Raw genomic sequence first — 24,099 nt, forward strand, 5'->3', positions numbered from 1 at the left:
CCACACCTTGAGTTGCAATGAACCCTCCAGAACCAGATGGTGGGGATTCCCCGAGTGATCCAGGAGGCGAACAGGGGTAGATGGATTGGATCCCAAGAAAGTTCCATCAGAACTGGAAACCATACTTGAGACCTCCAGAGGGAGTGATTACTACCACATTCACCGTTGTCGAAGAACCTAGGTGGAGAGTCACTTATCGAGAATGGACAGAACACGTAGCCCCTCTCCGTGTCCCATCATTGTTGAAAGGCATTTGTCACCTGAGCCAAGGGGTCGGTGTTGAACTTAAGTATTTGGCCACCTGATGGTCCAGCCTGGACGTGAACAGGTCCACTGAGGAGGAATCCCATTTGGATATCAGTGCCCGAGACACGGAAGGATCCAGTTTTCAGGGATGCCTGTCCACCACTTGATTGCCCGGGAGATGTTCCGCTGTAACTGAGATTTGGTCATCTAGAGAATACTCCCAAAAGCTCCTGGTCAGATCCGATAAAGGCTTGTACCACATCCCTCCAAGGTGGTTGATGTACCTGACCACTGCAACATTGCCCATTTTGAGGAACACCTTGTATTCGGTCTGTTCCTTTGTCCAACATTTTACCACGAAAGAATCTGCCAGGAGTTCTAGACAACTGATGTGAAGGGAGCTCGCATGTTCTGACCATTTTCCTCTGGTGGAGAATTCCTCACATTGTGCTCCACACAGATTTAATTACCAGGTCCGGTTGAGACCCTAAAATGGCACACCAGTTCAATGCCTCCATGGAGGCTGGCCACCTGTGGATTTCCACTTTCGCCTCACACGTAGAGGGACTCACAGAGTATCTCAGGCATTTCAGGAGGTGGGAAATCTTGAGCCGTTGAAGGGCCCTATAGTTTAAGGGACCAGGATAGATGGCTTGGGTGGAAGGAGAGAGAAGTCCCACTCCCCTGGTAATCTGACAAAGGGACGTTGTGGTTAGGCCAGAGTGAGAGTCTGCTTGTGTCTCATTTTAGTCACCTTCGTGGAGGGGAGGTTGAGTGGCCTGATGGAATCCTCAACAAACCTGAGGAAGGCCATGGATTGCGTAGGCAATAGAACAGATTTGTTTTTGTTGATGAGAAAACCAAGGGACTGTCCTAGGGAGACTGCCCATTGAAGATGTGTCTTCAGGTTCATTGTGCTTTGGTTCATGAGCAGGATATTGTTTAAATACACTATTAGGTGGACGCCTCTGGCTCGGAGGTGCTCCACCATCGATTGAATGAACTTGGTAAAACACCATGGGCCGATGATAGTCCAAACGGGAGACAAGTGACCTCATATGTGGCATGACGCCACTGGAATGAATGGAACGCAGTTGTGGTTGGAATATCGGGACCATAAGGTAGGCGTCTTTTAGATCCAGACATGCCAACCAGTCATTGGGAAGGAGGTGGTCCCTGAGGAGATGAATACCATCCATTTTGAAGAGGCGGTAGATTGAGATTTGGCATTTCCCGTCGTCGAGTTTGTCCACCAAAAATAGGTTGCTGAGAAAACCTTAGAGATGAGGGTAGGTCTGGACAATGGCCTCTTTGGACAGGAGTTCCTGGATCTCAATTTTGACCAAGGAGGATTCCTCTATGGAGAAGTGTAAGGAGGAGGGACTGTATGGAGGAGCTGTAAAAAACTATCTGGAACCCACGGGTGGTCTGGAGGACCCATCCGTCGGATGTCAGAGATCTCCGCATGTGGGGTAGAACCCACCAAATCTTGTCTGGTTCCGATACTGGCCCCTTCTACAGGCTTGACCTCGGAAGGGGGCCTGTTGCTGTCCAAGGTTGTCTGATCACCTTCTCCCTCGGCCGGCCTGAAGAAAACCTGGGGGTTAAATATCTTTTATATGGATGACTGTGCTTTGTCCAGCGAATTGAAGACAGAGACGAACTTGCTGAGTTCCTTAGTCAAAGGCTCCCCAAACAAGCCGCCTTGAGCTACTTGGCCAGCTTCCCAAGTAGCCAGGTCTGCTAGCTTGGGTCAATCTTTATCAGTAGAGACCTCCTCCTTTCTGTTGATAGGGCACAGATGGCATTGCCAAGAAATATTATTGCCCTCTGCGGCCATCCTGAGAGAATCTCTGGGGATATCAGGGAACCGGAGGCCTTAGCATCCTCCCCAATGTTGAGCATTTTTGGTAGTAGTTCTGCAATATCCACAGCTTGTCCTGGCAGGAAGGCTAGGACCGGACAATTGGGGTCAGGTATGTATTTGGCAAGGTAATTCGCCATGCAGGGATCGATCTTGGGTGATGGAAACCTTACCTGCCTGGAATAGGAATGGGGAACTCCGCCTTTAGTCAGTTACCCTCCTCTTTAAAGGATGGTTGTGCCAGTTTCTCCGCAACGTACTTGGCGACTTTGTTAGCGGGAACCCACTCAGAGGTGGGGTGATGTAGGAGGCTGTTAGGATTGAGCATGTCCGAATCTAACCCTTATGCAAGCTAGTTTCCTCCGTCACATGGTTTCGGGGCAGGGCTAGGACACCAGGCTCTCTCTGGCTCAATGTCCCCATCTGAGGGAGGAGAGTCATCACCATTTAGGGACAGGGGCAGGTGACAGGCCGGGGGGGGGGGGGGGAGGGGCAGGTGGTAGAAAAATGGGGTTCTGGCCCGAGAAAGCACAGTTCAGGAGGTCAAAGGCATCCATGTCCATGCGCTTCCTACTAGAAGGCTGCGGTTTCTCGGGTTTGCTCGTAGGCTGAACGCTGGATGACCCTTTAAGTTCTGCCCTTAGGTCTAAGGCACTTTGCTGCTAGACTAAACAATTGTTGTTTCAGCGGTGCTATGGGTTCCGAGACTGCCGGTTGAATGGAGGCATCCATGATGCCACAGAAGTCATTGTCAATGGGGAGGTAAGTAACCTCTCTTTCTTCCATATAAGAGTTGTGAATCTCCTGCATTCCAGGAGCACTATGGGCTAGTAAAATCAGACAGTTCGGGGGGCATAAACAGGTACCGTTATTTGGGGTGGGTCACACCTTAATTGCCCTTTGATTGACAGGTCTACTGCAAATTACAGGTAAGTGTCTATTTTTTATATACTTTTTGTGATATTGGCCTGGGTGCAGTGTACCAAACGCCCTGCAGAGGGCTACCGGTTACTTACAAAAGTGTGCGTAGAGTGCTGAAATACATGAGGTCGTTTACCTCCAATACAGATCAAACATGTGGTGAAAATTCCTGTGCGGCGACATATGGACCTCAGGAGAGGTGTTAACACTACAGGTCCTCAGTACAACAAAATAGGTGGCCTGCCGCGAGCGGTGATCCAAACGTTATCCGAGGATAGTGATCAGATCAGTGGGTAAGTGCACACAAGATCAAAGCATTTGAAGAGCAGTGAGGGTGCCCCTAGCGGGCAGCAGACTGTGCCACACAGCTCCGACATGCCCCAGCGAGGCATGCATCTCAGCCGCATAGAAGCGGTCACGTTTTTGCATGGGCAAAGACCTGCAAAGCAATCAGCTGGCAAATACAGTGGCAAAGTGGCAGATATGCAAAAATCACTCGTATTAACATTCAAATGCAATAAGGAAAAGTGGCCCACAGGCCACTTAACTAAATGCTGCGAGGAGCAGCGAAAAAAAAAAAAAAAAGGGAGGTAGAGATCACAGAGACAACATATTATAAAGGGGACATATGTACTCTGATTGGTTCAACTGATGAACATCCTTTTCTAGCCCAAGTGTGCGTGGGATATGTAGTTCGAGTTTAATGGTTCCACATGGTTGCTGTTAAATCAAAATGAAGAAAGAAAGAATAATCTCTGGCATACAATTCCATGTTCCTGCTAAAACCGACCACAAGATCAAGAGGGCAAACTGAAAAGGTGATTTCTATATAACTGTATTCAACTCAGAAGGTCTTGGGTCTAACAGGCTTAAAAATGTGACAGATTAAGTATTTTTCACATCCATATTTGCACACTTACGCTGGCCTTTTTGTCACATAGTCTAGGTGCACACACTGAATGTTAAAATACACCGGGGGCCACAATGTTTTGACTTTGTGTTAATCACCTTCTCAGTCAACTATTTCCTATCGCTCTTGCTAACACCAACATTACTGTAGTCGCATTTACCCTTAAAATGTAGGGCTGGTAGAGAATTATCCTAGCGTAGGAACACACATTCTGTAATATTAAATTGAAGCTATTGGCATAAATACTTTCAAAATCTGGGCATTTTATCCCAATGGAACACATTTCTTTTCACACCTGAGGGGAAAAGTAAGCATCCAAAAATGTTACAAGTATCTGAAGGAAAGAACGTAAGCAGTACCTTCTAAATGACAGGTAGAGTGACAATAAAATACTTACTGCTTTAGTTTCTCAGTTTCTAAATATTTGGTGAATTCCTGAGAGTTGGGGACAAAATACATTATATCTTCCACTTTAACTCCATGTGCTGCAATGTGCTCTTCAGAATTAAATCGCAACAAGTAAGAGGGGCGTGGGATCGGTCCAAATAGGTCAAATATCTGAAAAAACAAAAACAGTTGAGAGTTTAATGTGTAATTTCACAGGAAAACATTGGTTGGTCAATTCCACAAAACGCAGAACCTAAGAAATTACTGAGAAGTATATTAAACGCAAACATAAGTCATATAATTTAGAGAGCAAACGACTGTAACCACCCATCTGTCGCTGTTTTAAGAGATAAAAATGTCAGGGTACTAACAGTGTTGTTGACATAACCATTAATACCAGGCGTATTGTAAACCTAAGTTTATCCTATGCTATTAGCTCTTCGATAAGGAAAGTAATGTGGCTACCGGTGTTCTAAGCAGGCAGCTGAACTGTCATTTATGTCTAACTCTGTGCGTACACGCAAATGAGCAAAAAGAAAGCAACACAGATACTCAGCAGCATAAGTATTAACAAACAGAAAAATACATTTTGCAAAATGGCATATAGTAAACGGCTGGGACTAAAAATGAATGCATATATACAGAATAATGGGTTGACATTTCCCTTCAAAGGCAAAACCATAAACTGAATTCCATGAACTAGATTTGTAACCATGCCAAACTCTCCTTTCAGAAAGAAGTTCTTGCAAAGGTAGTACGCTCATCCGAATGATTAAGTAGCTTTTAAAAATTAGTTCAGGAACGGGTCATAAAATAAGCTAGGGCTTTCTTTCCTTCTTTTGTGGGACATATTGTTAAGGGCATGCGATCAGCATGCACAAGATAACAAAATTACAAAGAATATTTATATATACGTGCCGCTGTTGGGAATTACCCTAACACTGGGACAAACGTTCCCACAGGGGCATGAGAGGGCGGCCCTGTAGTCAAACTTTCGACAAGGGTCCCATCCCGTCTGTATACCTATCTCAGGCTCAGTTCCCTTGCTTGCTTGTCCCTGTGAGGGTTATATAAAGAAAAGGGACATTTTCCTTTCCCACGCCTATAAGCGAGTGTGCCATCCACAGCGTGCCACTGGTCCTGTACTAGCCTTCAAGGAGCCGTCCCGAGCTCCAGAAGGGAGACTCCATGTTCTGTAGCTCATTAAATGTAACCAGTCAGTCCTTGAGAACTGTAGGCAACTTTGCGATTCATTATGAATATCTGAGGCCGTACTATACATAGGGCACATTGTCCGTATGTGCTGTGACGCATCTTTAAGTAGGTGTGATGCGCACACAAACACAGTGAGCTATGTTGTCTGCGATACGGGCATCACTTTAGTGAAAGGAGAACCAACTGTTTAAAGCAGCCAATCAGTCTTTCACAGTGCAGGAGGCACTAGGCCCGATTTGAAAGGGGGACAGCAAACGCCTTGATGGGTGACGTCTGGTGAGTGCATGGAACCACTTTCTATTCATGCAGGGGTCTTGCTCGGGGCGCATTAACTATGCACTACTTCTTTGATGCGTAAAGTCAGTGCACCTGATGATGGTCTCCGTCTCATTAGCAAGTGGAGATGCACTCATGTTAATGAGGAAATGCTGCTTTAGATTCGTGGTATGGATGTGCTGCTGCGACCCTTGGGCCGGGCAAGCATCTGCTAGCCCATCTATAACTACCAACGTGTCACAAGAAAGTGGACGCACACACCCATTGCGCTCCCAGGGCAATTTATGGAATATAGTCTCTAGTGTGTTGACGAAAGGCTACATTTTTCACACTTTTGCTGCTGGTGCCAAATGTCTTCCAAACAGTGAAATGCACAGAAACGCTAGATCTGATCAGCACTAAATGTGTACCCACATTAGCGCTCTTGGCAAAGACTACGTGTTATATTGGTTTTATGATTCAGCAGTTGAGCTTTATCGGAAAATGCAGAGGGTAGTTAGGATGCCACAGAAATTTGCTGATCTAAAAGAATGTTACTGTTACTATCAATCTTCTCTTTTACACACATGATTACCCAATAACCTTAATGACATGTTAAGATAACAATTTAAAATTCCACTTTCATAGGAAATAGGATTTTTAAAAAGACGACCAGCCAAGTACTGAGGTTGACATGACATGCAGCCCAAACACAATTACTAAGATAGCAACTATAGATCTAATGTAATCTAAACAAGCACTGGCAACGCCAGAAGGTCTCAATTTAAATGCATGGTGGTAATGGAGTTATTAATAGTGATTTTACTGTGGCAGTGAAGGTGGTACGTATGACAGTGGTGCTGATGACTGTTGTTCTGATGGAATTGAAGTGTCTAGAAAAGCGGATTTTTAGGCCTCGCCTGAGCCGGCGAGACATTTAGTGAGTGGGCTTTAAAAAGCCAATCACAGCTTTTTGGGTGGCATAGAGCATGTGGTTACACGCACAGTAACACGCATTCCTCGCATCGCTCGATCAGGCGCCACCTAGCTTTCCTCTCACTTGCTCTACCAAGCGCGTGCTTTTAACGCTCCTCCCCCACCCCCACCACAGAGCGCGTCTCGCGGCCGCACGTCTTGTTTCATGTATACCTTGACTTTTAAGTGGGCTTTTTTTTTCTTTTTCCTCTGCTTGTTTAGTAACTATCCTGTTGTGATTCACTTTGCTGCTGCCGCCCTCCCAGTTGTCCTATTCCCTATGTTTCCACCCCCCTCCCGTTGTCCATGTTGCCTTTCTTCCTGCCCCTCCCGTTGTCTTTGTTGATGCCCCCACCTATTGTCCGTGTTTTTTTGTTGTTCACGCCCCACTCCCGTTGTCAGTGTTCTTTTTCTTCCCACCCCCCTTCATGCTGGCTTTTTTCCTGCCCCCTCCCTTGCTCACTCGTGACCCGCACAGCCATAACTGCCTGCGGCTTCTGTGTAAGAAACAGACACCACTCAGCAAAGACGGAGGGCTGGTCAGCTGGGTTCTCAGGTCTCATGCTTAGCCTTGAGCTGTAATTAAATAAACTGGTAAAGAAATGTCTACAGATTCAATGTGTACTGTATGCCCATTTGTTACACAAAACCTGAATATCCTCGATCTTAAAATGTGTAGCCGCCAACAAAACATGTGGCTCTTATCCTGAGAGTTATTGTTGACCAGTTACACGAGGAATGAGTCACATTTTATTGTGTTCGGTTATCTCACTCATTTGTGTGCTCCTTGCTTATAGTCCCCCGAAAGAGCCCAGTAATCACAGGGTGGCCAGCAGACATGTTCCAGCCGTGTACGTGCAGCACCAATGCCCCCGGGCCGGCGGTGCAGATGTGGCACAGTCATTTTTATCAACATGCACCAGAGTCCATGGGGCTTCCGTGCCTTAATTAGTAGCTGCACTCTCATGGGTTTCTTCCCGGCCATCCCGTGGTCTTTGTTGATGTCCCCTCCTATTGTCCGTGTTTTTTTGTTCACGCCCCACTCGAAACAGACTCCACTCCACACAGCAAAGAGGGAGGGCTGGTGAGCTCGGTTCTCATGTCTCATGCTTAGCCTTCAGCTGTAATCCTTCGTCCTATCCTTCGTTCTTGTGTTACTCTTTCCCTTTGTTGCCTTCTTCCTTGTTTTGTTAAATTTTGTGTTTTTGTAATGTTATGTTTTACTGTCACGCTACATTGGTAATAACGTTACGCTTTTGTGTCCGCTACAGGGTGTCCCACAGCAGAGCTACCCCTCGATTAACACAGAGCCCAGTGTTTTGTCCAGTAGATAGCAGAGCCAGGCCTCTACCTAACAGATGTTTAGGCCTCAGATAGCTGAACTAGCCCTCAGGGAACAGAGAGCATGCACGCTTGGACCTCAGTCACTAGAGCTGTCTCACAGGTTACCCCGCAGATGTCACGGTCGTGACAGCCTTGGACTCTAAAGTTTCACAGCACTTACATGGCCCGAATAAACATAACGTGGATCAATCAAAATAATTGTCGAGGGTCACACGTGCCAGCAAGGAACAGTGATCTCATAAAGCAAAGCGCAACCTCTGCGCTGCCTGTCTGCTGTCCGCCCTGCAGAGCCCCTTCCTTTCTTGGGCAGTAGGATGAATGTTCTGTATTCAGAGTTCATTTTGATTGTTTTGATTTCACGTTTTGTTTTTATTTATGAAGCAGCTGTCACCACCATTCCCTTCAGTACAAACTGTCGCATTCATAGCCTCTCGTTGATATTTCCTCTGCCTCTTCGTCTTCCTTTACTTCTCACTGTTTGCATCTCTCAGTGACTGTCGTTAATCCCAAAGGTGTTCGGAAGGGGGTGCACCGTTGCTTCCCGGTGACCTGTTGTGTCTTAAAAAAACACTCAAAAAGGTATTTTCTTCTTTGTGTTGTCCCTCTGATAGAGAACATAGACCAAGTACTGAATTCATACATTTATTTATGTGTCCTTCAACTGGTCGCAATTGGTTTGAGGTACTTGTTTTTTTACTCCATCCCACCACCCCATTGCTTGTTGCCCCAGTCCTTCCTCCTCCCGCTGTGTTGCTTATTTTTTTCGTCTGCTCGTGCCCCTTTAATTTCAGAGGGGAGTTGACTTCACTTACTTCCAGTCAGAGGCGCCCATTTCATCTGAAAATCTTAAACTTATTTCTGTCAACTCCAATATCAACGCTAATAAAAAGAAACCAGCATTGGTCTAGCCAATAGGTCTCGCCTTTGGGACCTTATAAGTGTTTAGCCATGCAACGATGGATATTGTTGCACCAAGGATATTGTGCTGCATAACTAAATACTTATAAGGTCCCAAAAGCGAGACCTATTGGCTATGCCAATGCTTGTTTCTAAATGCTGCACATATACAATAGATCGGAGAACACAACACGATAAAAAGTAAAACAATTTATAGAAGCTTTGCAAACCTTTAGATGGGTATACCCTCGATACCCTTGAATATGTTCAGGTAGATAATAACCATTACATTTGACACACAAGCTGAGATGTAATAAATGGAATTTATAGACTGCATTTACTCTTTCACTCGAAGTTCATAGTCTCCCAGTTCGCCATCCTTCATTCCGACTCATGGGACACGTTAACAACAAAGCAAAGTGACTGAACATAACTTGCACAACCAGAGATAAAATTCTGAAACTGGGACTTGGCGCTACAGACCCTTGTATAGCGAGGTACTCAGACCTTTTTGCTCCGCCAATACAGAAGGGAAAGACCGTGAGTAAGATGGCAGTCAGGACGTCTCCATAAAGGGAGCATAAATGGCTACCAATATAAGATCCACTTCATTGAGTATCTCACACCTTCAGTTAATTCCTGAACACCTTCCACCAGACTCGCGTTCTTAAGATTTTGTAGTGATCTTCAATCAATTTGCATTTCTATCATTCCTGGTTGTGATGTTTAAACACTAGAACACTAAACACTAGGAGTTTTTTAGCACCCCCACCGCACAGCAACTCTACCTGAACTGCCATCCATTATGTAACTATACATAATATATTAACTGCCTCCCAGATCTAAACCCCCCTCTTCTGCACATAAGTATTTGCGGAAGTAAAGTAGAGGATAGCTTTATATATGCCTTCCTACTGATTGCGTAATCTGTCCGGCCTATTGCTAGGCTGAGTTTTACTTCAAGAAGCCATTCACGACTTCCCAGTGTTTTAAGCCCCTAAATGGTGGAATTGGTCAGTAAATCAAAAACATGGAATCCATACACAAATACACGAAACTATTCGTAACAGCAATATTTTAGTGAACTCACCTTTCCAGCTGAAGATCGGTTTCCTTTGAAAATTATGCTTCCTTCACTTAACACAGGCTGGTTGAATCGAGATTCAAAGATTACTAAAAGAATAAAAACACCTCAGTCAGAAGTAAAATTGAGCATTTGACAAGATGTAGCTTGGCTTTGGCAAGAGGTGACCAAAAACATGTTGGTTGAGACAACCTATTGGTAAATGTTTCATCAAGTGGTTTGAAACACACTAACATGCAATATATTATGGAACATAACACGACACTGAATTATACAAATGTCTTCAGTAACCACCACATGAAGGCGGACACTGATCATAAACCATAATGGTGTCTTTACAGTACATATGCTCTGGGGCCATGTGGAAAAGCAGGCACACATTCACCAAATACGGCGGCCTAGATATGATTGCAGCAGCTGACTCTGCAGTGCGACCAGCAGTTCTATGCAACTTGCTTAAAGAAGAGGAACCCGTCTCATGTTCTATTAAATGAGTATGTACTGTCTAACATTCTAATTCAAGCATTTGAAAATATGAAAGATACAATGCTGGGGAATAAATTAGGTACTTACATGCAGCTCCAGCTCTCCGGTGTTGGATTCTTTGATATATCACATACCACTCTTCCTCCTCCCGGGTCAGAAGTTCACTTCTATCATAAGTACCCTTCATACTTGTGATACAAAATCTGAGCTGTGGTGGTCTGTCTCTAGGGGGACCAAGAGAGCTCTGCCCTTTCAGCTCATTGGCTGGAGTTCGGGTTGTTTCAAAAGTGGTGGCTTTGCTACTAAACTGTGGTTGAGGCCTATAACCAGTTTCTCACGGTGTGCTGCAATTTAAAGTTATAGGGATTCCCAGCCACACAACAGGAAAAGATTCAAGCATGAGAGTATATAAAAGATTCAATGCTTGAGAAATACAGATACGGGTAGTGGGAAATCACAAGGCTACGTTATGAAACAAGCTGCAAGTTGATAATCTTAAAACAATTCACACATTTTTCAAGTGTGTACTTTAACATATTTCACTTTTTCCTTCATCTACTCAAACATCATTAATGTGTTCAGTTATTTAAGTCTGAACACAAGTACTACTTAGTTGGTTGCCATTGGAGAGGGACTTTAATATTATTATGGATCCATGCAGATTGATCCTCGATAATAAGAGGTGGCACCGATATGAGGAACCTTGGTATCTCAACGAGGAAAAAAATTTCCAAAACAAAATAAGGTAGGCAAGAAAACATGCAAAGCAAACTATATTTATTACATACCCAACTGATCGACAATGCTAGTAACTACTCCAAAAGGCTTCATTTCAACATTGTCCGGTAAAGTGATGTTGAGATCATCAACTGCAGGCAACTCCTACAAAAAATAAAACCACTTACATTGAAAAAAAAGAAAAACTAAAATAAATAATCACACTGCAAGCTACTCTTTGCACTCCATTGTCATTAGAAGTGAGTACTGGAAGGGACATTTTCTCAATGTCCTTTTACCTGGAGGAATTACCTTGATGAAATCAAGATGCTCAAAACCGGGATACCAATTAAAAATTTATAAGAAGACACCATCCCAAACGTTTTAATTCTGAAACCTTTTTCTTTACATTTCTATACTTTTCATTCATCAAGATGGGCCACCTAAGAGTGCAGCCTATAAACAGAAGCCTTACCCCTATAGAGTTTGCTATACCTTTCATAATACAATGAGCTACTGAAATACAAGCACATGCTAGGATTTGTTAGGGTTGTTTATTCCGATGCAAAATAATAATAATGATGTTCATTTACATAGCTCCACAAATTTTATGAAGTTTGGTTTACTTTCATAAGCCATAAACTCCTCATGGAAATCGTAAACACCCACTATATATCCTTTAGCTGGCAGGAGCAACATAAAGGATATGGTCATGCTTTCTTACTCACACAAATAGAAATAAAGAGTGAAAGAGCAGGTCTCTGTAATACATCATCATCATCATCATCATCACAGGCTTATCCCAGCTGGCTATTGTGTGCAGACAGACCTACATCAGGCAGGTAAGATTCATCTGACCTATTTAGTTCATTTTAGGCTACTATAAACTTGATGCCTCTGCCCTGTTTCCAGTTGTATCTTTCCATTGCAGCTTTGACATACCTACAAAACAAAGAGGTCTTGCTCTTATATCCCACCGCAGAACCATCTAACATTGCCATTTCTTGTTGCCCGATGGCTTTAGTAGCAACAAACCGGTCACATTGTAACGGTAAAGAATGATAAAAGATGTAAAAAAAAAATTACTTTAAAAAAAAAAAAAAAAAAAAAAAAAATCACAAGATGGACATCAATGGGCGCGCATAGAAGTCATCTTGAAATGTTTAATTTGATCTAAAACACATTCAAAGAAAGACCCATTCGCACACATGCAAGGGTGTGCATTTTGAAATGTTTTTTTGTCATCAAGCATTCCAAATACCATTCACACACAGTCACATGGGCATCAATACACCTTCTCTGAATGTTTTTTTTTTTTTTTTTTAATTCTTCATGGCAAAAACATAAGCATGGGCAGACAGATTTGAATAATTTTTTTTAATACTTTTTTTATTGATAACAGAAATGCTAATATCAAGATGGCTATGCCTGCAGTGCCTCCATGGGATGTGATACATTGTAAAAAACCATAAGTGTATACTAGAAGTGTCTAGGAGCTGCTGGGCCTTTTTTTGTTTAAGAAGCACAACAAAATATAAAAAATAAAGCAGACACTGTCCTACCAGTCCTGGCACCGAAGGAAACTCGCTATGACGATTGTGCTTAGTCAAGATGCCATCACTCACACAGAGCAGAGACAATGACTGAATTGGGCAGATCGATTTCCCTATGCTGTGGCGGGACGAAGCAAAGTACAAATAACAACTTAACAGACCGATGTATGAAAAACAATGATCAAATCCATGCATTTTATTTTAAAACCTCCAATAGCCATCAAGTACATATGAACATACAACATTAGGGGCTTAATCCTGGTGAAATGGAATTTCAGCTTATTTCATCCCACCCCCAAGTTCAAGATACCTGCCAAACCCATATCTGTATCTATCTACCTATATATCTCGCCATGTTATGACACAACTCGCCATAAATATTCTCTTCCGGCTGAGAGTATTCTAAACTACATCCCTGAATCGCATTTCAATACTATGATACCACCTCTAGTACTCTCAAGATGGACTATGTAAACCCTATGCTATAATGCTGAAAACATACTTTGCACCTCTAATTGTGCAAATACCACATGGATTTTCAAATTACAATGGTTCTACTTAAGGCATAACATACTTATAAAGTGAAATCCTTAACTCATAGTATCGTTCATATGGAATCAGCTAAACATCGGACTCTGAAAGTTACTCGCTCAGGTGACAGATCCTCCTGCTGCAGTTCTCTTATGGCAGATCTAAGATGTGGAACTCCCCCTCTGTCAGGACAACAGCACCCTATAAGGCTTTAACAGAAGACTCATGCTTATATCGCTTGTCGAATAAGCCTCGAAAAGGGGATAGATTGAATTTTATAAAAATTCTTTGTGGACTACTTGGAGAAACCGCATAAACGCTGAAATGTACTCAAGCACTATTTTTGATCCTTAATTACCTGTTGGCTACCATGCAGTTGAGTTTCTGATTTTCTACAGTTTCCTTTTACCAGTAATCTAGTATATTTGTTTTCTGGACAGAATTTAACTTCTGCATTTTATTCTCTCTAAGGTACACTGCTGGACTTGGACCTGTGGAAGACTTCCGGACTGCCTGGAACCCAAGAGGACTGCCCTGCTGCTACCAAAGGCTGCTTGAAGGACTGCCCCGCTACTGGATGGAGAATTGGACTATCTACTTGAACCTAGCGCCACCAGAAGTGACTTTAAGGGCTAGTTGTCTGGTCTCCTGTGTGTGCTACATGGACACAACAAGTCCCAGAGAGCTTGAACCCTGCACCTGGCCTATGCTAGAGTGAGTCCTAACCCCGAGTGATGGCTCAAGGTCTTGGACCCATCGAGGTGGTGTTCGAAGTGCTGCTCCTGCCTAACTCTAATAATTGGGACTTAAAAACTTTCAGCAAAAAGTGGCCTGAGAACTAACAGAAGACCGAGACCGATCTGTAAGCATATCCACTGAAGAAGCATCGCAGGTCGTTCTTGGCAGCAGCAAACCCTGTTCAGCCCTGGTTGGCTACAGCCTCAAACTCCGTCCTGCTGGGGATTTTCTACTAAGTCTGAAGGTAAAAATATTCACTGCGACTGCGTCCAGTGAGTTCCCAACAACGATGACTCCTACATGGAAACCATCTGCTGATTGACACAATAAACTCTACCTTCTCAGGAACTTTTCTTCAAAAATTCTTATAAGTCAGAAGGTATGCCAAGACCAGGCCCAACCCACCTCAAGTATCCGACCCACACTCCATCGTGTTCGGCCCGATCATTTGACTTTTGTCCTACAGCCAGATACGTGCTGTTGGCACTTTGATCTTTTATGCGCTTTTTTGCACTAAAAACTTCAAATTCTCAATTCCTAATCTACTGATTGTATTTAATTTGCTGCAGTGTCATTTTATTAATTAAAATTTACTCTATTTTTCCTAGATTGGTTTGGGGTTTTTCTTATATTGTTTTTTCACTATAGTACTGGTTGCCTGCTGCAAAAATAATTTACACATTGTCTCTGAGTCCAATTAAGCCTGTATTCAACAGTTGCGCGACCCCTTCCAGACACCACAGATGTATTTATAAGAAGTTAAAAATAAATTTAAAAATAACCTTCTGAAAGGCGATGAAAGACACTTAAAAAGTATTAAAAACCAGGAGCATTTTCCACAGGTACCAGAGTGCAACAAATTTTGTATTTATGCACATTTTCAAACCACTTAATCTTTTTTTTTTTTTTTTTTTTAAAGAATCAACAAACCCCATATTTGTGAAATTATACGTACCATATATTTAAATGACAAACCACAAATGTTTTCCAATTTTGTATTATATGTGAAAGACACCCCAAGGTTTCTATGCTAAATCACAGAAGTCATTTTTTAATATTCAGAAAATGTGCAAACGTACCAAGGTCTACCAACAATGCGCGTAAAACACAAAAGCCTTGGAACATTGTGACATCAATATCACTGTTATTTTCAGGTCAAATTCAATAAGGAAGATATCCACAACAGTGTTGCGTTTAGAGGGAGAACACTTATTTAGAAGGAAATATATTTTCCATTAAGTGATTTCAATTGGAAAATATTGTGCAGCACAGCCATACAGATACTGTGGAGCGGGAATGTGTTGTTCCAGTCTAAATTGCACAAAAAACATTAAGATAATGGCCTTCGCGAGCATACGCTGCATGCGTTTTACTGAGCACTGCAATTAATAAAAAATGCTTCAATTCAACAGTCAAGTATATTATTTCGACAAATTAAAAACATTGTTACTTTCTGCACAGATGTGTAGATCATATCAACTTTTCTACCTAAAATATATTTCTTTTTATTGCAGCTTACAGTAGCACAAGCCAACCATTTTCCCGATTTTGGGACTAGCTTCGTTGGCGAAGAAACGATTACAAAATCACAATCCACTCTTTCGGTTCGAAGAATGAAAAATGTCTTAGTAATCATGACGGAAAGTTTCAATTCTATTAAGGACGCGGAGGCGAGGATTATGCTTTACTTTCTTTATCCCTTTCTCCAGCAGATTTCGACTTTAATCAAAAAACTAACATTCCCATAATTCATGTAACACGGGTCATTCACAATCCACCAATAGGCAGTCCTTGTAGACCCCAAGGGCGTGTGCTTCCTGCGTGACTTCCTCTTTCTCAACTGCGACCGTTTTATCCTCGAGCCCTGTTATACCCTTTTGCTACCCTCCGAAGCTGGAAGAAGTGGAGAAACAACCAACGACTCGTTCTTCAGGGAAACACCCAGAAAATCACAGCAGACAGGATGCAAACTTATCGGAGTGTGAACATTAATAGCTACATACATTATACGCCCCCCCCCCCGTTACGGACCCTAAATTCGAACCAGGTAATAGTCAAAATCATATACTTATACCATACGACCGAGTACTACTTCTGGGTTCAGAACAACTCTGTTCCAGGTTGGGATCAGGTCTCTAGTAGCCTCAGGCGGGAATAATCCTTGCCTCCGTGTCCTTAATGGAATTTAAACTTTCTGTCATGATTACTACAACATTTTTCATTATTTGTCAGGACCGGAGGCGAGGATTATGCTCATTCAAAGCTTATCTACCACCAACGAAGCCATGTCCACGACTGGCTTAAAGTAAAATCTCTTGAACATAGATTGTGATGACCAATCTGCAGCATTTATATATTTTATACTGCCCCCAGAGAGAAAGCTTTTGAAGCCATAGCTCCCCTCACTGAGAGGGCACCAAACTGCAAGACATTTATATCCGCTGATTGCATCACCCATCTGATCCAACGGGCTATGGTTGGTGTTGAGACCACCTTGAAAGGCTTCCTAAGAGAGATCAACAACTGAAGTTCCCCTGGTGGACGGGTCTCCTCCGTTATACTCTCATATTTCTTGAGACAGCGAACCACACACAGCTTAGGGGAATTGTCAAAGGTTGGATAGGACACTATCCTGGACTACATCTTGGTTCTACGAACAATATGGAAGGTAACCCCCTGAGGTGTGAAAACCCTTCCCGAAATGTCCAGGGCATTAAAATTGGATACTCTCTGACGTGACACCAGGCACAAAAGTATAGCCAGTTTAGCAGACAGTTCTTTAAGAGACAGATATTTGTTGGGTTGCCAAGATTGGAAAAGGTGTAGAACCTTATTGACTTCCCATAATGACTAGTACCTGGACGGATTCCTCGCATCAACTTACAAATGAGCGGATGATCCCCGACCGGGGCTCCTTGAACCAGCACATGGCACGCTGATATTGCTGACCTATAAGAATTGATAGAGCGGTAGGATTGACCCTGAGTTGCTAGAAACAACAAGAAATTCATAATGGCCATCACTTCGCACTCCATGGGATCTTGGTCATTACGAACACACCAACTGACCCATCAGGTCCATGTTGATCTGTAGCATTTGTTTGTGCTATCTGCCCAAGCTGCTCCCATTAGCCTCTGAGCATTGTTTGATAGGCCTGAGATTCTCCAGCGATGCCTAAAATGCACCAAGCCACCAAGGGCATTCTCCCTTGCTGGACTATCGGGTGGGGATTGCCCTGGGGATCCCTCAGATAAATGGATCCCGGGGTAGTAGGACTGGAGAATCCCAGGAAAGTTCCAGGAGAACTGGAAACCACACTTGAGAATAAGGTGTGATCAGCACGACTTTTGCCTGTTGTCTGCAGACTTGTGCCGTGACTCTTATTATCGCGAACGTGGGAAAAGCGTACCCCGTCTCCCTGGGCCAGTATGTCATTTAGTTGACATTTCTGTGGCTATGATTTTTTTTTTTTTTAGATGGCGGGGTAGCTAACCCCACGCATAGCCCTCCTCCTTTCGTAGCTGGGCTTGGGACTGGCCATGCCCGACTGAAAATCTCATTGTGCCTTTAGTCTCTTATGTAAACATTAGGAATGCTTAGACACAGGCTCTGTTAAGGTAGCAAGCACTATAATAATCCATGACTAAGATCCCGAACAAGGTGTGCAATTCACTGAGGTTGGCAGACACGAAAACCCTACCTCCACCGCTAGTCACGGGGAAGTGAGACGTTTTAGCAAAGTCATTATGAGAATTGACATGCAATCCTCACATTACCACTTTACCAAAACATACTGGTTGTGAAATCTATATTTAATGTCTGGGATAGTTTTAAAGCACAAAGGCATATTTTTGGTGAGAGTAGCCCCAGAGTCACCATCTGAACCACTCCCACCCCAGTTGTTGACTAAAGAGCAAGATGGAAACTATGGAACCAGAAGGCATGGTTTTAATTAATCTTTGCCTCCCACTTGTGACAAACTGTGTGCTCTTGGGTAATCACTTTCTGAACATATTTCTGTGCTCCTGTTTTAACAGAGAAAGGGAAATTTAAATCAAACTAAACTTTGGTAGTAAGTAATAAGCTAACAGGGCCGTAACACAACAATTATTTAATTTTTATACTGAAATACTATTCAAAATTTTAAAAAAGTATCATATATTTTACATGTTTGGTGCACAGTGTCTGTAAAAATGGATGTGTTTCTAAGGATAAATGTTATTAGATACCTTCTTTGCTTCTTTTTCTTTTTTCTTCAGTTAATGTGTAAATACATTTTTATCCATTTAACATCTTTCTGCAAGTCAGTACTAAGTCAAGTAAACAGCAGCCCAGGGGACCACATCTAAAAGGTCAGGATGGCGGCAAGCGGCCCTTGAGCCATACTTGGAGAATCCCTGTACTATCCTCTTACTGCACACAGTAGGAGCCCAACGCACCATTGTACCTTTAGTGGATGCAACAACAATGTTGCATGAATCCCAACCAGATAACAGAAGAGGTCCGGACAGAGGCAGATCTTATGGACAGATAGGAAGGACTGAATGAGGCCTATTGACAAATCTAGTCAGAAGGGGAAGCAACAGGAAGGAAAACATAAGGTGGGAGGGGCTGAAGCAACAGGAGCACAGCGGTGGCAAAGGGAGAAGCAACACGGAGCATGGGGTTAGAGGGGAAGAAGCAACACGAAGCATGGGGTGGGAGGGGAAGAAGCAACATGAAGCATGGGGTGGGAGGGAAGAAGCAACACAAATCAAGGGGTGGGAGGGAAGAAGCAACGCGAAGCATGGGGTGGGAGGGGGAAGAAGCACAACGGAGCATGGGGTGGGAGGGGGAAGAAGCACAACGGAGCATGGGGTGGGAGGGGGAAGAAGCAACACAGATAAAGTGTGGGGGTGGAAGGGGAAGAAACAAATATATAAAATAGTACCTGAATTGCAGCATGAGCAGTGGATGGACCCAATGAAGGACACTAATCACACTAAATCAATCCTTAGTTAGTCTATGCCCCACATGAAAGAAGACGCAGTGAATCTCAACATGAGCTGGTCAAAAAAGAGGCAGCAGAGAAGAGTGACAATGAAACCAATGGATGGTAAGCAATGGCCGGGCTTCACACTATCAATACCCCTTGCAGCGACAGCACCGGCACTGTCAGCAGGGGAGACCTAAAAAAATTAAGACATTTTTTTTCCCCTACGATGGTGCATCACACCAGCGGGCTGCTTTACTGTCACAGGTCAAAGCTCTCAATAAATTAGGTGAGACAATAATACGAAAGGAGTTACTGGCCCACTAGCCCTGGCAGTGAAGTGCAGAGCTGTAAATGAGGATATGCACAGTGGAAAGGGCAGTAAGGTAAGCCAATTGCTGAAATGGGCTGGCCTACTGCCCCATGCTGGATGGTGGGAAGAACCAAATTGTTCACAACTGACAGTTTAACAGACGACTCAATCAAGACCGCAGACTAAAAGCCCCTATATGTATTTATGTTGTATGTAAATATTTTTTTAAGACAGTAGTCTGGCAAGACAGCCAATGTGGTCTTAAAGGCCAGACTTCCAAAGAAACTTCACTCCTGGTAGGAAGGCGCAGTTGAAGAACATACTATACTTCTAAAAGGAGCAACAGCGTAGAAAGCGCAGACTGTTAAAGAACCATTGTTTCGCAAAAACGCTTCCAAGAATGAATAGTGCTACCAGTTTTGAGTAATGTTAAATACTTTAAAGAACTTCACTTAACTCAATGGATTACATACCCTCACAATTAGATTTGCCTTACTTTGTATGCATTAAGAAGACTGTTTAAAGGAAGTGACAGATCATATGAAGAATGTTATCAGCATTTAAAATAAATATTCAACATTTAATAATGAAGTAAGTGTTCTTCTCAGACACCCACCATTTTATTTATTATTTTTGTGGGTATGAAATGTACAATGACATCATAATAAAACCTAGTGTGACCACCAGAAACATTCACTTACATTTAGATGTAATACTTCTTTGGGTGTGACAGGAAAGCCCTTGCCATCTTTCCCTGGTGTGTCCTCATCATCATCTCCATCCAATAATAGAGCAGACAAGGACACAGATGAGAAGGAGGTAGTTTCAGAGGAGGAAGACGATGAAGAAGAGGACGAATCAGAGTCTGAATCACTACCAAAAAATATTGCAAATGTCAGCCACACCTTCAATTAAACTACAGACATTGTAAACATATGGCCTACCAACAACAATATATGATAAAACTTTCCCGGCACATGAAACGCCTCCCACTTCCACAAAGACCAGCAGTTTAAGACCTGAAAGAAATTGCCTATTCATTGGCACAACAGGAAACGGAGAACATATTAAACCAAAGGTGCATCCTGAAAGTACAAACAACTTAGCAGAAAATAGTTCTTACACATTTCACCTAAGAGTTCGTGCTGCACTGCCAAGGTGTTACCAGATTTACTCACCACTTAAAGTCGTTTCTGTTCTCAGATGATCGACATACTAAAACAAGCATTTGCAATGCAATAGGCCTTGCATTTACACAAGTTTGAGCTATTGGCATCTTAAATAACATTGCCTTTTATTTTTGGTTTCCAACCATAAATAAAAGGCATTATCATTTACAACACCAATAGCTTAAACTCGCGTAAATGCGAGACCTATTGCATTGCAAATGCTTGTTTTGTCAGGTGTGAAGGTGTGGATTCACATCCAGTAGCACAAGGTCTGGTGTTACTGTATTTCTAAACCCAGACATTTCAGGTCCAGGAACACCCAACTACTGCTAGTTACCCTAAACGCGGCATCCCCCTTAGAGATATCACTTTGGTCAATTTGTAATGGGGCCAACGAGTGAGAACTGACAAATTGGACAATCCCACCTGACACCAAAAACGGTGCAAAGACACTATTCAGCATGTGCACATGGATACTTAGCTTTCACAAAACTTCTCATACTGAGATAAAATAGCTGGACAGGAAGCGTTTGATCAATGGAAGGAGAAAATTGACGCTGCGGACAAATTCTGGCTCATTTAACACAAAGTGCAGGCAACAGAAACAGGAAAGAGGACATACGACTAAGAGAGTTATGGGGCACTACAAAGATTTTGTTGCAGAGAAGCAATCACTTGAGGAAGCCCCAAGGGGCTGTTTCATGCCAATGCCCTGGGGATCTTTATGGCACGACCAGGGCCGGACTCGCCGTAGCGGGCACCGGGCAATTCCCCGGTGCGCCGCACGGGTGGGGGCCAGTTTTGGGCCCCTGGGGGCAGTTTGTTTCACTGTCATTTTTGCAGGGCCGGTTTTGGTTCCCAGTCCGGCCCTGGGCAGGACGCTGGGATGGAAGCGATGGCGGCCTGCTAGTGTTAAGGGCAGTTGTAAACCTGAGCAGCTGGGGCTTGCCTGGCAATGCTCCACCTGTGTGCAGTATTTCAAATTGGTCCAGAGTTGAGGTGAACTGACTCAGAAGGTTTAAGCACCCTTGAAGGATACGTCTGGAGTTTAGTGGATAATCAGGCGGGCAGGCAGCTTAGTTCCAACCATCGCTAGCTACTTTTGGATCGCTGGCAAGATAACACATTACTTGTGCCTAAGTTTAAATAAAATTGCAGCAATGTTTCCCCAGCAACAAGGTGCTATCTCAGTTTATGCTCTTGTGTTCCTTTGTACAGGGTTGGGTACACATCTGGCTGGGACTACAAGTGTAGCTATGGGATATCGGCTCTATGGTGGCCGAGCAGAATACTACACTGGCAGATGTCTGCCTTTGATACATCAACCATTCAGAGGAGAGGAGAGGAAATCTGTTATATTATTTACAGATTCTTGCTGTTCTCTCTTAAGTCATGTATAAACGTATTCAAAACTCATACAACATAAGTTACTGGGACTGTCAGCTTCTTTTACGTTTGCAAAGTGAACATCCTAGCTAAAGGGTTCTCTAGCACTCTGGCGCCTACCAGAGTAAACATCTATATATCCTTCCCTGCTCTTATATTTCATGACCCCCGTGAAATATCTCCACACCTGGCCGTCCCCATAGTTGACAGTGTCAGCCCCCCTGACAGCCCTCTTCCCCTCGGACACAAACCAGTCTGAGTCACTGGAACGCATGTGTTTTTGATCACATTTCCCATTAGATATTTGCTTAAAAGGTCTCACACCAATATCTCATGGTTCATTAGTAGTTTTAAGACAAAACCTCCAATCACAGCCATGTGCTGCCGACACAGACAGGCGCTGAATTTTATCTCCGACCTCTTCCCAAGAGACCAGCATGGCACTTTTCGAAATGTATCCCGAATAACGACATGTGCACAGTAGAAGGAGGAGGGGAAAGGGACGAAATGAGAAACAGAGGGAATAGAACGAACAAATGAAAAAGAAAGAGCAAAGAAGAAAGAAAAAAGCAAGGCAGAAAGAGAGCAGGTAAGAGCAATAAAGAAACGTTGAATGAATAAAGCTCTGGCTGAGGAGAGCGTGATAGGCAGAGATAAGAGAGGCAGAAGGGGGAAAGCCGGGCCGCGAGAAGGAGTCGTTTGGAAAAAGTACAGTCAGCGTATGAACTTTTTGGCAGTTGCTCGGTCTCGGCGGACACGTCATCAGCTCCTGTGCAGGGGACGCCAGCGCAGCGCGGAGGAGGAGGAGGAAGAACGTGGGTTTGTGATCAGCTCGAGCTATGCACTTGAGGTCTCGATCAGTCTGGGAGAAGGCGTGAGAGGGGGGTGGGGTGTCTAAATGGAACCAAAGAGACCAATATCAGCACCCACCCGCGACACTCACAACAGCTGGCAGTGAGATAACTGAGTGAAACTCCAGAGTGTATTCCAGCCCATGACGCAGAACACAGCTGGACGCAACGCCAGAAACACACATTTACCTGTTAGACTGCTTGGTGTACAGCACGCCAGGTCCGGTGCTGAGCACCGGCAGTTCTAAAAAGCAGGTGCAGAGACGGGTCCCTATCGAGCTCTGCATTTTTGCCTTCATCCTCAAAGTGAAAAAAAAATATTAACTCTGCAGCAGCACTACCTTGGCACTGCCTTTGATGTAACATCAAAGACACTCCCTATAGTTCTTTCACTGTCTCATAATTTCAGAACTGAAGCATTTTTAACCTTATATATTTATACACAACAAAGCCAACGTTGTTGCTTATTTAGCTTTTGCAACTAACAACCAGTGACAAAGCCAACAGTCCTGGCTTGTTATAGGTGGAATGTGACTTGTATTGTGTATCTGGATGCAATGGCAGGAGCAGCAAATTTACCAGTCGGGCGGCACACTATGCTAAGCACAGTTTGTTTTTGCATACATGTTTTAAGCCACGCACTTAATAACATCGGCCACGCACCTCCGAGAGACACCCCCCCTCAGGTTTTTCATCCCACTTAAAGCCCTGGTGTACACCATACGTAGCTAAGAGACTCCTTGGCAGTTCTAGATATGAGACTTCAGAGCATACATCAGTTAAACAGTTTGCTTGAAAGTCATGGCCTTAGAACACATACAGCACAGCTGTCAGACTCCTCGACATGCACACATCTGGCTGAGGCCCGTGCATATAGCACAGCTGGCTGTCAGACTCTCGGATACTCAGCCGGCTGTGAGGCCCCGGCATATAGCAACGCTGGATGCTAGACTCCTGGATACGCACCCGGTTGTCAGGTTCTAGCCATAGCACCTACTGTGAGTCCCCAGGCATACAGCACAGCTGCCCGTCAGACTCTTGGACAGAGAGGCGGCTGTGAGTCTTCAGGTACACAGCTGGCTGTCCTACTCCTCCCAGGCTTGCAGTTGGCTGTGAGGCTCCGGGCATACAGCAGGGCTCAGTTGGCTGTCAGACTCCTGAACACGGAGCAGGCTGTGAGGCGTCGGGCACACAGCCCAGAAACCTTGGATGTCTGGGCACTCAGCCGGATAGGAGTCCCTAGCAGACTCCACTGCGAGCTGTGAGACTCGTGGGTACACAGCCG

General features: G+C 43.8%; 1 protein-coding gene across 2 annotated transcripts in view; it reads right to left on the reverse strand.

Annotated features, from left to right (window-relative positions):
* The window catches only part of NAF1 (nuclear assembly factor 1 ribonucleoprotein), a 127,181-nt gene that overhangs the window by 71,055 nt on the left and 32,027 nt on the right, over positions 1-24,099 (reverse strand). For both annotated transcript variants that reach the window (XM_085641773.1, XM_085641772.1), the window contains exons 3-6: positions 20,110-20,281; positions 11,373-11,466; positions 10,105-10,187; positions 4,339-4,499 (exon numbers count right to left, since the gene is read on the reverse strand). In XM_085641773.1, the coding sequence (XP_085497899.1) occupies positions 4,339-4,499; positions 10,105-10,187; positions 11,373-11,466; positions 20,110-20,281 (510 nt within the window). The remainder of the gene's footprint in view (positions 1-4,338; positions 4,500-10,104; positions 10,188-11,372; positions 11,467-20,109; positions 20,282-24,099) is intronic.

Source organism: Triturus cristatus, chromosome 2_2, assembly GCF_964204655.1.
Source record: "Triturus cristatus chromosome 2_2, aTriCri1.1, whole genome shotgun sequence".
In the NCBI taxonomy this organism is placed as follows: Eukaryota; Metazoa; Chordata; class Amphibia; order Caudata; family Salamandridae; genus Triturus; species Triturus cristatus.